This window comes from Protopterus annectens, chromosome 11.part0 (genome assembly GCF_019279795.1).
Source record: "Protopterus annectens isolate FY-2018-M chromosome 11.part0, PAN1.0, whole genome shotgun sequence".
Classification (NCBI taxonomy): domain Eukaryota; kingdom Metazoa; phylum Chordata; order Ceratodontiformes; family Protopteridae; genus Protopterus; species Protopterus annectens.
The window spans coordinates 987,604,075-987,618,890 of record NC_056745.1 but is presented as its reverse complement, the minus strand read 5'-3'; the positions used below and the strand labels follow the sequence as shown (position 1 = coordinate 987,618,890).

Genomic DNA, 14,816 nt, shown 5'->3' with positions numbered 1-14,816 from the left:
ATGTAAGATGTGACATAGGCGCAATTGGATATGACATGCAACAACTGCATAAAAGACCAACCTGCCGAACAGTATATACATGTAACGTAAAAGTTGGACATTTAGCAAAAGAGCTGTTATATATAAAAGGTTGTAATAATAACCATATAAGAAAATGATGCTTTCTGAATGCCTTTCAATCTAAATGGTCTTACAGATAAATATAAAAAAGAAACAGTAGTGAACTATGTTAAAAAATGTAGAGTGCAAATAGCTATTCCACGGGACACACACCTGGACTGAAATGAACATGTGAATTTGATAAAGAAAGGTTTTCAGGATGGTCATTCAGTGGATTATTTGGGGCAAAGGAAAACAGGCGTACTTATATTAATTGCAAGAGGAGCTCCAACAGTGATAGAGAGAAAAAAAAAAGATAATGGAAGATACATAGTACTAAGGGGCTACTGGCTAGGGAGGAGGATTACACTGGCATGCATTTACATCCCCCCTAAAACTACTATAATGGAGCTTAAGAACATTCTGGAAGAAATAATGAGCTTTCATCAAGGAATATAACTTATAGGTGGAGACTGGAATTTGGTTTGCAACAGTGAAGATGTGTCTTGGGGGCCTAGAAGGGAAAATATAACAAGGGAGGGTAGATTTTTGAAGAAATTTATGAAAATGTTTGGCATTGTTATATGTGAATTCAGTACTAGGAGTTCAGAGTGAATTTACATATTACTCACTGAGATACAAAAATTGGGCTAGATAGATTTTATATCTTACAGGAACATGTACATTTACTTGAAGGTCTTGTAACACATCCAATAACTATTTCAGATCATGCACCAATAATAACTAAAATAAAATCACAAGGTAATGAAACGAAAATAAGACACTGGCGGTTTCCCACATAACGGTTGAAAAGAGAGGAGTTTAAGAAATGGGTTGTAGCATTAATTCAGGAGCTACGAGAGAAAATAGATTTATCTTCTGAAAACATAGCTAAGGAGTGGGATAAAATTAAAGTGAAGTTTAAAACTAAGTTGGAAATAAAAGAAAGGGAGATATGGCTAAACAGTAACAAGAATTATTTAGAGGGATTGACAAATGTTAAAGTATTGTAAAATAGGGGGAATCTTCCTGAACAAGAACAGATGCAACTGCAGAATGCTAAACAGAAAATAAGGGATTACCTCGATAATATGCATGAGTTTAGAAAGATTGCTGTTAAGCAACTGCTTTTTGATAATAATTCTAGAGCACAAAAACTTCTAGCACAACAACTCAGGCAACAAAAAGTGGAAAGGGCAGTCACCAAGCTTTGGAAGCTTATATCAAGGAAGATAACAAGAGACCCTGTAGAAGTATTAGAATTATTTCGGAAATTTTATGAAAATTTGTATAAAACAGAGAAACATTGAAATCAAGAAAGGGTACGAATGGAAATGTTTATGGAAGAATTAAATATGCCAAAGCTAGTGCTAGATGAGGCTCAATGCGTTTATATCACGTTATCGAAAGATGAAAATAGCGAACGCTATTTCATCAGCCCCAAAACATCTAAACATGAAAATATCGAACATTCATAAAAGCAATTTTTTTCCCATGGAAAAAATTCGCTGCTCCGAAACACATACGCACAACACAAGCACATCAAACAAACCGCAATCATACAGATACACTTAAATTCCTACATCTAACGCTACACTAAACTAAACATACACTACTATCTACCCACTTACCTTAACCCAAACCCTAACCCTAAGGTCCGTCACTATTGCACACTCACCTAACCCGTGCCCTAACCCTAACTCACTTAAACCGCCCCTAACCCTAAAGTCTGTCACCATCGCACACACGCCTAACCCGCGCCCTAACTCTAACTCACTTAACCCGTCCCTAACCCTTACGTACAATCGCACACTTACCTGAACCCAACCCGTAACTTTCCACCACAACACTAAGAATAGCAAAGCCACAGAAATGGCCAACTGAATTCTTTCCCGAGGAAAGAATTTGCTGTGCTGAAGCTTCGCTATTCTTAGCGTTCGCTGAATAATGTTCGATATCAGAACATTCTAAGTTTTAATACTTTGATGTTCTGATATATACCTGGCTCAATTACTAACAGTGAGGATAGGAAGGGATGAGATATAAATGGCTAGGTATAACCAATCTACAAGAAAGTCCTGAGTAATAGATGGTATTCCTGTGGAAGTTTGGAAGTTAGGAGGAAAAAACTGATAAAGACCTGGAAGGTTTTGTTTAACAGTATGTTAAGAGGAGGAAAAGTACCAGCATCCTGGAAGAAGGTGTTAGTAGCAGTAATACCTAAAGAGGGTAAAGATCCATCGGATCCAGCTTCATACAGGCCCATTTCAATACTAAACCATGATTATAAAGTGTTTACATCTATAATGGCTAAAAGAATGGCAAATTTGATAGATATGGATCAGTGTAGTTTTGTGGAGGAGAGGCAAACATTTGACAATATTAACAGAACATTGATGATCCAGAGGGAAGCAGAATGTAAGAAAGTACCACTTTTATTGGTGGGTCTTGATACAGAGAAAGTATTTGACAGAGTAGAATGGAACTTCATGAGTAGGGCAATTGAATCATTTGCTTTCCTAGATACGATTATAAGACTGATTAGAATAATATATGAGGGATTGGAGGTGCATATTAAAGTGGGTGGGGTCCTCTCTGATAATTCCTGCTTGAGTAGAGGAACCAGGCAGGGTTGTCCACTTTCCCCTTTGTTGTTTGCATTATATTTATAACCATTGGCAAAGAAAATAAGGGACTCAGAAATTCAACAATATAATTGGTATGGTAGTCAGGAAAAGCTGGCTCTGTTTGCAGATGACATTATTTTATACATGACAAAACCAGAAAGGGACATTACAGTGTTGTGGAACATTTTTAGACAGTTTCAAATTTTCTCAGGATACAAAATTAATGTAGCTAAAACAAAGGCAATAGCGGTAAATTATGTACCCACATACAAATTATTCCAACAATATCAATACTTATGGGGACATGATGAAGTATTTAAGAGTATGGATTAGAAATGACTCTGTGGTGGCAGCTAATGATATGTGGGAAAAGACTAAACAGAAGATAATACAAAAATTGAAAAACTGGAAATTATGTTATATGGATATGGATTGCTAAGATACAAGCCATTAAAATATTTTTAGTCTCTTTAGTCTTGTACATAGGTCAGGCATTATTTTATCAGCTGGAGGAGAAGTTGTGGCTAGCAATTAAAAAAGAGTTGAAGGATTTTATCTGGGAAGGGAAGACAGCAAGGGTTAAGTTGGATAAGCTGATTCTACCAATAGAACAAGGTGGACTAGGATTACCTAATTTGAGAGTGTATTTTAGAGCAACACAGTTAAGGCTCTTACACACAGCCCAAGCAGAAAACTATAATTCAAAGTGGAAAGGAATGATGCTGACACAGGGAGGAAGCTCAAGAAATAAGGAGAGATTGGGATTCTGGATGCAGACTCTTAAGGAGAACAACCAGAATCATACAGAGTATTATATTCATAAAATAGCAGGGAGTATTCTAAGAACCAAACCAGCACAAGAATGGAGAAAAGAGATTTTGCCAATAGGGTTGACTGTGGTCAGGGATATAGATAATAGGCAAGAGGGGGCTGGAATTTATTGCAGAAAACTGGCAAAGGAACCAAGGTATGTGCAAATAATTAGAAAGGGAAAGGTAATAGAATGGGAAGAGGCCAATAATTTATTTGGACTGCAGGTTAGAGATTGCCTTCCCTATCAAGGATTGATATCACAGTATAGGCAAACAGAAAGAAATAGGGGGGTCCTAAATTAAAGATCAGCACTGGTCGAATTTTTAACAGAATCTAGAACAGAAGCTGCCATTAAAAAAGGAATAATAAGTAAAGCATATAAAATATTGCATGATAACTATAAGAATCAATCAAAGGAGCTTAGAAAGGATTGGGAAGAAAGATTAGATAAGCAGTTCACAAAGAGATAATGGGGAGATATAAGTATATCTCCCAACTATGCAACAAATTCTAAAAGATTTAGGATCTTTGCCTGGAAGTGTTTACATAGGTATTTTTATACCCCAAGTAGACTGCAAAAATTTTTCCTCAGGTGGATGGCAAATGTTGGAGGTGCGATGGGCAAGAAAGAGGTAGCTGGAATCATATTTTTTGGCAGTTTGATGAGCTGGCAGACTTTTGGGATTCTCTGCAGACCGCTCTGTCAGAGATGCTGGGTCAGCAGTTTGGATTGACTGGGGAGATGATTTTTTTGAGCTATGCTACAGAATTGCAATTGCCTAGACATAGTAAAGTCTTGCTGAGTCTAATTATGGTGGCTGCCAAAAAAAGCAATTACTAGAAAATGGAAATCAAAGTCTAGACCAACTTTACTGGAAGTAGTGAATATAGTAACAGAGATAAAACAACTGGAATTGCGATCTTTTCAGAAAAGGGAAGGAGCAAACTACATTAAAAAATGGGAATTGTGGGAAGAATATATGCAGAGCAGGAACGACATTTAAGAGGCAGGATTTGAATGAGCTATATAATGCTTAACTAACAATGACTGGATGGTTTATAAGTGACGTATAATGTTTACAACTACAGTTGTTTCAATGGTGTCTGTGATGTAAATTGTAACTAAAGTGATATAATTTTGTATGTTTTTCATTTATATAAATGTAAGATTGCCATTGTCATATGTGTAAATTTAATAAAGAAATCTGGAATTTAAAGAAATTATATTAGGAACCAACTGAATTTCAGGTATGGTATAGCACATGTAATACTCATGTTAAAATGACTTATTTCTTCCTTTGTTGAATAAAAAAATGGTATTTCTTCAGAACATCGTCTTTCTTGACCACTTCAAAATATCCGATTCAACTGGTCATGTGTTATTCCCATAAAAATCTATTGCCTGTGAGCTTGGCCTTCACCCTGTACATTGGCTTAATATTATTTTGCTCAAAAATGAATAGTGTATCACAGGCAGATTCTATTTGTACTTCTATATTGGGTTTTATGAATGTACCTCTTTTACAGCTCATTGTTAAATCAAATGTTATTCTTTGTAAAATATAGTTATACTGTATGAAAAAGAAAAGTTAAAAAAAAAACTAATGACATATTTCAATGCTAGTCTTCAGCTATCTGTGAGGCTAACGCTGTATTTCCAGCTGAAGATAGATTAGTTATTCATTTAACAGCAGGTGTCCAGTAATGAAATTATACAATGATGTAAGAGAAGTCACATTTTGGGCCAGTGCTGTGAAGAAAGGTTATGCTTAGATACATACTTTAGTTAATAACATATGCAGATTTTTAACACATCTTAAATACGATGGTTGATTTCTTGATCAGGAACACAAGAGTCTATTTACATTTTTTTTTCAAATCATATCCAGGTTTCATTTACACTGAAGTTGCTTTAAAGACTGGCATGACTCCTCATTCTTGGCACTAGGAATGTAATAGCCAGAATGACTGTTTACTCTTTTTTTCCTGTTTGTACTGTTTCTCCTATACTGAAAAAAGCCCCTGGAAAAAAAAAAAACAGAAAAGACAAAGGTATAACTGATTTCCATATTTGTTACTACTTCTGCATGCTTTGAGCATAGCTTAAATGTTCTAAGTAATGTGAGCTGCCCCAAGTTTAAATGACATAAATAAGATGCACAGCTAGGCACTGGGCCCTGCCATCTATGTAGTGGTAATCGTATGGGTCTGTTGGTATTCGATAGTGCAATATATACTCACAGTCATGGAGATCTTCAGGACAGTTACTTCTGGTGGTTGCTGAGTTTACTGCAATGTCAAGAGATAAGGTATTCAGTGCGTCTGTTCCAGTGCTGTAGAAAAACTTTACTGACTTACTCCAAAACTCTCTTGCTAGTTGGTACCCTTTTAAATGCCTGACTGTACTGCTGTAGTTTTCTAAAAGCCAGTAATGTTCTGTCAGTAATGAGAGATTCCTGCATTTCTTTTCTTACATATAAAAGACCAGAACCAGTGTGTTGATATTCCACATCTTGCCTTTCATTCTTTATTTCTGTGGCTCTGATCATATACTTGTATCTCTTGAAACCCCAATATATACTATGTATTTCCTTTAGAATCCTCAGCTTGGACCCCTCCCATACTAATATGCCTACCTCTTTTCATCACTTGTTGTGTCTTTCGGCTTATCCCGGTTAGGGGTCGCCACAGCGGAACTCCAGTCCGCTAATGTTTGGTAGTGGATTTTTACGTGCCGAGTTACCAGCCCTGATGCACAACCTTCAACGAAGGCATGCCCATTCAAGTATGCCTCCACACAGAAAACGCTCTAGCTGAGAATCAAACGGGGCAACGTCTTGCTGTGAGGCAACAACGCTACCGCTAATTCTCCTTATTTCATTTTGTGACTCTGGATCTTCACTTTCCTCACAGTACACCTCTTATTAATAGCACAGCCATTTGCATATAGCTTTAGTTATTTCTTATGTGCACCAATGAATTTGTAGGATTCCTACTCCAGTTCAGTTATCACTATTCTAGAGCTGGGTTTCTTATATTAAGTTTCTGCATACTTATATATTAATGAAGCACATTTGCAGTGGTATAGTAAATATTAATCTTACATATAGTTATTTTGTCGGTATGCATGTATTTACCAATGTCTTTCTTTTATTTAAGAAAATGTTTTCTCGTCTATTGTTTCCCAGTTTACTGTGCTAAAATAACTGAATTTTGTTTGATTTCCTTTAAATTATTTCAGAATTGCACTAAATATTCACATTAAATGTTCAGGTTCCTCATTTAAAAGGATCCCTTGAACTGCAGGGCAATCCCCATTCAAATAAACAATTAATAATTATATTAATAAATGGTGATATTAGTTATTAAACTTCTTGCCCTGATTCTGGTGTCTCTAATCAGTAATGTGTAGAACACAATTTAGCATTCTGTAGCATCAAATGGTATCAGAAAACTTTAAGCATATTCTTAACTCGGTTTCTGACTTCATAACCTTGGACACCTTCTTGTTTTATGACAAATAAAGGCTTTGTCCATGTGTTCCCCTCACTTTTCAGTTTCTTAGCACTTTGGTTTTCTCCCTGTACATTTAGCTATGTCCCATTTCCTCTATAGAAATATATTAATGGAATGGTAGGTCACTGCAGAATATTGTATGCATGGGTGTGTGTGAATTTTTATGATTCTGCCTTACATATACAAAGCACAATCTGTAATATCACACAGTACAGCTAGAATGCAGTAGATTATATCTGCTGCAGCAAACTGCTCACTAGCTGCAAAGATGAAGAAGGTGCACTATTTTAACTATAGCCTTTGGTAGAGCTTGGTCATACAACACACATCTCTTCTACTACAGAAAGACAGTCCTGTAGAGGGCTGTCTATACCTGTAAAGGCAAACCTCTGACTTCTTTGGCAACCTCTCAGAATATAGGTCATGAGCACCATACAGGGTAATATGCCACTGCACTAAACAGTTGTCCATATTGTCTGGTCACTGTCATTCCAAACACCAGAAAGTGAAATGTGGTGCATTCTAGAGTCCTACAGGGAGTTCATTAGAATTTTTTTTTAATTTGCAGATGAAGGGCTTCATATCATAGTCTGTGGTTGTTTTCATATCACTCCAGATGCAGTGGCACAAGAGGTGAGGTTGCCCTTTAATAATTGCATGATTTGCTTTCTAGGCTCAAATTAATTATGAATATGACCAGTGTTTTGGTTGAGAAAATGGAATATAAGTTATCACCATGCTTACATCATATAATAATACATACAACTGACCCTTTAATGCCTTTACATTTCTCAGTGGCATTAAAAAAATAATGCATTGTTCGACTAGATATAAAGGTGGTGACATCTAGACAGCGGATTTCCCATTTCTATTTATAAACTTCAGAATGAGAAGGTATGCAGAGTTTGATCACCTGTGGGGCATCATTTCTTGTTTATTGACTGGACCAGAATATTAAGTGACCTAGAAAGTTGTCTTGTTAAGTTGCTTGGTTAGGCACATGGTACATCAGTGGAAACTGAGGGAAAACAATGAAGGTGCATCGAGTGAAGCTTGCTAGTAGCTTTTAAACCTAATTACCTTTGCTACACTACACAACAAAAAACTGGCTCTGCATAATTCAGTTACCTAAGACTCAGGTTCATTTACAGAACTGAAACCCTATTAGGCATTAACCTGAATGAATTATAACCTATAGTTCAAAGAAATCTTAAAAAAAGTTATGGGAAGCTAACATTCTCCCACCCTCCCCTTCTCCATGTCTCTTTGTAATGCACTTTGTACGTTCATAAATTATGCAGAGCTCTCAGCTTTCCTATGACTGTTTAAAAGAGCCATTTCATTTGTGTCATACAGAATAAAAAATAAAAGGCAGGATGGAAATATTCAAGTTCTTTTTGTGCTTTCTCACAACAATAGCAGCAGTAGGTGCATTAAACAAGCTAAAGCAGATGTTTGCTACAATGAGAGATAGTCTGTGTGTGTGTGTGTGTGTGTGTGTGTGTGTGTGTGCGTGTGTGTGTGCGTGTGCGTGTGTGTGTGCGTGTTTGTGCGTGTGTGTGTGTGTGTGTGTGTGTGTGTGTGTGTGTGTGTGTGTGCGCCTGTGTGGGAGTGTTTATGTGCATCTGTTTGTGTATGTGTGTGTGTGAGTGTATGTGTGAGCATGTCTTTGTCTGCATGTGCATATTTGTGTGTGAGTGTGATTTTGTGGGTGGGTTTATGTGCATCTGTTTGTGTGTATGTATGTGTGTGTGTGTGTGTGTGTGTGTGTGTGTGTGTGTGTGTGCATGTGTGTGTGTGTGCGCGTGTGTGTGTGTGCTTGTGTGGGAGTGTTTATGTGCATCTGTTCGTGTATATGAGTGTGTGAGTGTATGTGTGAGCGTGTGTTTGTCTGCATGTGCATATTTGTGTGTGAGTGTGATTGTGTGGGTGGGTTTATGTGCGTCTGTGTGTATGTGTGCGTGTGTGTGTGTGTGTGTGTGTGTGTGTGTGTGTGTGTGCGTGTGTGCGTGTGTGTGTGTGCGCGCGTGTGTGTGTGTGTGTGTGTGTGTGTGTGTGTGTGTGTGTGTGTGTGTGTGTGTGTGTGTGTGTGTGTGGCTGTGTTTGTAAGTGGGTGTGTGTGCATATATTTGTTTGAGTGTTTACATGTGAGACAGAGCACAACTGATGTGATTCAAAGAAAAATGCACATCCGTTTGATTAATAAGCATACAACCCACACCATGAAATGACAGATTTAAAATACATAAACAAACATGCATAACAGTTACAACTGTGTAGGTGAAAGTCATGAGATGATAACACTCTTAAATGCAACTTGTAAAATAAGCTCTGATGGGAAAGCCACATAAGTTGTAAATGCAATACACATGACAGCAGGTGCAAACACAACAGAAAGAGTATGGCACATGAGATGAAACAGTAAGTAAGTAATGTGTAAGTACAACAATGAATGTATCTTAGTAACGACTTTATGAATGGATGGAAGACACCACACATAAAAAAGCAAAGCACATACTCACTCTTATAGTTGGTAGGTATCCGGCACTGTTCACCCTTAGCCCTTTTTAAAAATGGCTAAAAAAGTCCTAATTGGGACTTTTCCATAGCCTAGAGGCAATAAGAAGCAAGCTGAAACACTTGATATATGATTTCCATATACGTTTAACTGAAAAGTTGTGTCTTACTTCCCTAAACATTAGCCTACTGAATGTATCCCCTACTGGCAAATCACATTCTTCCATATAAATAAATAAATCAATATAACTATCACAGCTTATTACAAATCTGACTGAAGGGGTCACTGGATGAAGATCTGTTTCAGACAAGACTGTGTGCAGGCTATGAACTACGAATGTAGTAGTGGATCTTGTAGTAAGCAAGCAGTGTGAAAAAGTAGTGCAATTGTTGCACAATTAAAAATATGAAATTATACTCATTTGGATAGATCTCATCCAGAGTACTGCTGCAGGTTTGGAGGCAATGATTTCCACACATAATAAAACAATTCTGAAAAGTCAACCAAATATGGAACATGTTATAATTGGAAGCCATCCATAGTATTCAAAGATATTCTCATTGCTTGTGCTACTTGTTCAGTGCAGGATGGTCAGTTAGCACAACAGCATGAAAATATGATGCAGAGACATGTATGTCCGCAATGGGAAAGACCTCATTATCAGCTCATTACCATGTCTCTGACTTGCACACTAGCATTGTCAGACCTCACCACTCTAGTCTTCTCTCTACTAGCCTATGCATTGTGTTAGCAAAGGTACTCTTCTGAATGGGGGACTACAGTATTTTTATGGTATTTACTTTTTTCTACTAGAATAAAATTTTGCTCAGCCTAGCAAATTGACAGATGCCGCGATTTCCAGGGAAAAGCACATGGCTAATTAGTTATTGTTAAAGACAACAAAACTAAAGCTGCAAGTAAATGGAGCACCCAGTATAACTGACAGATAACTAGTTTATTATAAAAAAAGAAATCATTGCTTTCACTGACTTGTTTCTGTGAACTTTATCTTTTCTGAGATGTACAAATTGCAGTTTATTGTAAGTATGGAAGGGGAAATGACATCATGCTTGTTTAAATTAGCAGAATATTTAAAGAACTTGAAAAATGTGTTCTTTTATCTGATGAAGTTCACATAAACAAGCGGATGAAAGCACTTATTTGTTTGTTTATAATAAACTAGTTATCTGTGAATTATGCTGGGCGTTCCTTTTTCTTGCAAATTTAGTTTTGTTGTTTTTAAGTAGATTTTCCATGTTTGTGAACTGTTTATTTGTTACATGGCTAATTAGTATTAGTGACTGACGTGGACTGCTTCATTAACATGCAACTTTGCCACAACACCACTAACTGTGCTGAAGCTCCCAGTGACAGGTAAACCGCAGTGGTATAACACTGTCTGAATTATAAAGGCTTAGCATGATGTGGAAACCTTCTGAGCTAAGGCTTTCACATCATGCTAAGCCTTTCTGAATTTATGACATATTTGGAATACAAAAGAAGACTATACATGCAAAGTTTTACCCAAAAAGTATTTTGGTCATGAATGACAACAGGTGCAAGAGTGAAAGTGATAGTGATAAATGGATGGAGAAATTAAATGAGAAAACAACCATAGTCTTGATGACATTGAAATAATTGGTGGTACTGAAGTGGGAGCTGAGTTCTCCAAAAAGTTCACAGTTTACTGGTCCTTCCATGCCTCCAGCCTCAGCTATGGGTAGAGAATAAACAAATTAAAACAAGGATTAGTTTATGGATTTAAGCAGTGGATTATTTTTTCCACAGAGACCAAAGAGCTTATTGGTTCATGAGAGATACAATATGAGGCAAATGAGGTAGTTAAAGCATTTTATTAGGATATCCATGTGTAGCTTCAACTGGATTTATTCTGGGTATGACCCACTGGAAGAAAGCCCTGGATAAGAGCCAAATGATGCCAAAAGGCTTATATTTTCTGGCCTTTAGATGCTCCAAGGTTATTTGAAATCTCTGGCAGGGGAAGGGAGACCTTCTCCATTCTGTTTAAATGCTACTGTTCCAACCCCCATGAGAAAAAGTTGAAGGAATGTGAAATGTAAAGTGAAGAGGAATGCTCACTAACAGCAGAGAATCTATACTCCAACTCTTGCCATCATATCTTGTACACAGGAAATGGAGGCTGACGGACAATGCCAAATGAAGTGGAGTACATCGTATGGGTATGTGAAATATATACCACACCAGCTGTATGGTTAGATAAAAGGAACCTATGGTTCCCAAGGTACAAACACAATGCATGCACAAACATTCTAGCAGTTCCAAAGTGGTAATATTATAAATCAGTGTTGGTATGTATTTTCTTCAAAATCAAGTTAAGTTTGGGTCGGGGTATTTAAATTATGACTCTGGAGCAGGCTTTCTCCTCCTTTTACATTCATGCAGAAAATACCTCTGCCATCCCATCACTGCATCCAATAACAGTAATACATTACTGGCTTATTCTATTTTACTGTAGACGTCAAAAACATTCAGATGCAAGGCAACGTCTTGAAGTGCATGAAAGCAAGGTTTGCTCTGAATGGATTCTGAAGATAAAATACAGTGAACATATTTAAAATAAGGTTTTAAACTTTTTTTCTATTAATTTTTTAGACTACTATAATATAATATTAACGCCTTTTTATGACATCTTTTTATGCACTTTCATGTTTTGTAACCTGTAGGCTATACAATAACTAAGGTCAGTCCATGGGGTAACTTATCAAATCAATTAATAACATAAAACTGTCTGTGACAGACAAGGGCTAGGATTCAGAAAGATTCCTTCCACTTGCGCTAATCTGCAACTGCAGGTTGGGCAATTAGCATAATGGAGAGAATCTCCAATACAGACCACTGATAAAGCTGCAGAGAGAAACACCTTATCGGTGGCTCATTACGTCTCCAAAACTACTTGCATATAGGATGAATGGGAAAACACTATCAAGATATGGCATTTTGTTTTTCCTCTTAGAGAAATGAATTAATTTGTCAGAGTGATTCTCTGAATAATCAACCGATTTCAGCTAAGATAACAAACAACTGATTTCAGCAAAGATATTTTCAATGAAACACTAAAACACTATAACTGGAATGCACTTAGAACAATGCTGCTGTAGAACACCTTAATAACATATTATTACTGACCATAAATAATCTAGCACCAGTACATTATAAAATAGTAAAGTCCAAACCTGCAACATAGCTGACAAAAGAAACAAAAAAAAATCATGACAAAAAGGGATAAAGCTTGGAAAAACTGGTATAAAAATAGAACTCAAAATGCCTTCCAACAATTTAGACATCTTAGAAACCTTGCAAAACTCCATGTCAAACAGGATAAGCAAAGATGTTATATCAACCTATAAGGCAAACATAAAAAGAAACCAAAACTTTTTTGGTCATCATTAAATAAACTATTCTACCCTGGCAACACCACCACTCTCTCTCCAAAAACAGACAATACGACAGACTATCCCCAAACAGTTTAATTCATACTTTATAGAATCAATATTATCTCTTAGGCACTAATACATCTGCCCTCTCTCTCTACCCCTGCCCAATTAATACCACCCATAGCTCTTCAATTTTAGTCCAATACCTACTTTGCTCATAAGAAAGTTGATCCTTAAACTAAAACTACTTCCATAGCTGTAGACCAACTATCATACGACTACTTAAAAATGGCCACAGAAGTCATAGCCCTCCCTGCATCCATACTAATTAATAGGTCCATAGCAGAAAGACACGTCCCATTACTGTGGAAGAAATCCTACATCACACCTCTGTACAAAGGTGGCACAGCTACACAGTTTAATAACTACAAACTAATAATGATTCTCTCCCCACCTATCCAAAATATTAGAGAAATGCACCCATATGCAGCTGATGCAGTACCTAATCTCAAATAACCTGCTCTCAGAAACACAATATGCCTTTAAGCCCCAGCACAGCACCACTACTGCTCTACTACAGTTTACCAATATAATAATCCAACATAGAAATGATGGTCTGCTTATGTCCGCCATGTTCTTAGACTTGGCAAAGGCATAACTGCTTGATTCTCCTCACGAATAACCAGACATCAGCTCACATAGTGCTCCATCGGTGCAAATGCCTCTGTAGTCAGCTCCAAAATGAAGATGAAATTTAAATAACCAATGCTACCAGTATGAAAATGATTTTAATATAACTAACAAAAGTCAGGTGCATAGGTTTAGCACTTTCATCCTTAATTAGCTGTGTAAAGGACATTATCAGAACAATTTACCCAAGATACAACTTGCCTATAGGTGTAATTGTTTAGTGGTCTACACCAGTTTAATGTAAATACATTATTTTAAAGACCATCCATATTAAAAACTCTTCATTTAAAAATACATACAGTACTACCTCCAAAGCAAAAAAAAAAAAAAATATATATATATATATATATATATATATATATATATATATATATATATAAACCTGAAAAATTATACAGATATATTAACAATGTTTTAAAATAAACAATGCTTGTTTAAAAATGAAAAGCAGGACACGTCTTAGAAATATGTTTAAAAACATGCATGCACATATTAAAGTTCTAATTGGTGCTTTCTAAAGACAATGTCATAAACCCTGTGTCAAATCATTTCCCTAAATTCTAAATTTGTCCCCCAAGATCCTTGTCTTTCACTGTAAGGCACTATTTCCAAAATGCCAAAAAGGAATTTTTGGAAAGTCTTGCGAGACTGAGTATATTTAAACAAAGACCTATTAGTATTTTCTCTCATAAGATCATAACTACATTTGTAAATGCATTTGCATAACTCTCTCTCAATCTTGCTAGCATGAAAATTCTGACAGGCAGCACAGACTGCAATTTAAATGACTCCTTTAGTTCCACAGTTCCCTTTCACTAAACTAATCTGTGTCCTGATATTAATGTTATAAATAAAATGGCACTGGTTACAAATACCACATGGGTAGGTTTCTCCTTCGTGTGTGGTGCCTTGGGTACTAGTGCTTCTTTCCACTAACTTTTCCAAGTTTTCAAATGTGTTGAAGAAAAAGAGGGGAGCTTCACCAATTGTCTCCATAAGTTTGCTATCTATTTTAAAAACAGTCCAGTCATTTTTGATAATGGATTTAATATTTTTAGCCATGTTGTCATATTTAATAATGAGAGAATTGGTATAAATGATTGCCAGTTTATGTTCCATTGTCACCCTCTGTAGAAC

The 14,816-nt window shown here is 36.5% G+C and overlaps 1 protein-coding gene across 2 annotated transcripts in view; it reads right to left on the bottom strand.

Moving 5' to 3' along the window:
* ITIH5 (inter-alpha-trypsin inhibitor heavy chain 5) overlaps positions 1-14,816 on the bottom strand; it is a 752,947-nt gene that overhangs the window by 269,066 nt on the left and 469,065 nt on the right. Inside the window, exon 9 of one of the 2 annotated variants that reach the window (XM_044088360.1) lies at positions 5,781-5,828. The exons of the other annotated variant lie outside the window; for it this stretch is intronic. Within the exon in view, the coding sequence (XP_043944295.1) occupies positions 5,781-5,828 (48 nt within the window). The remainder of the gene's footprint in view (positions 1-5,780; positions 5,829-14,816) is intronic. 2 annotated transcript variants of the gene reach the window in all.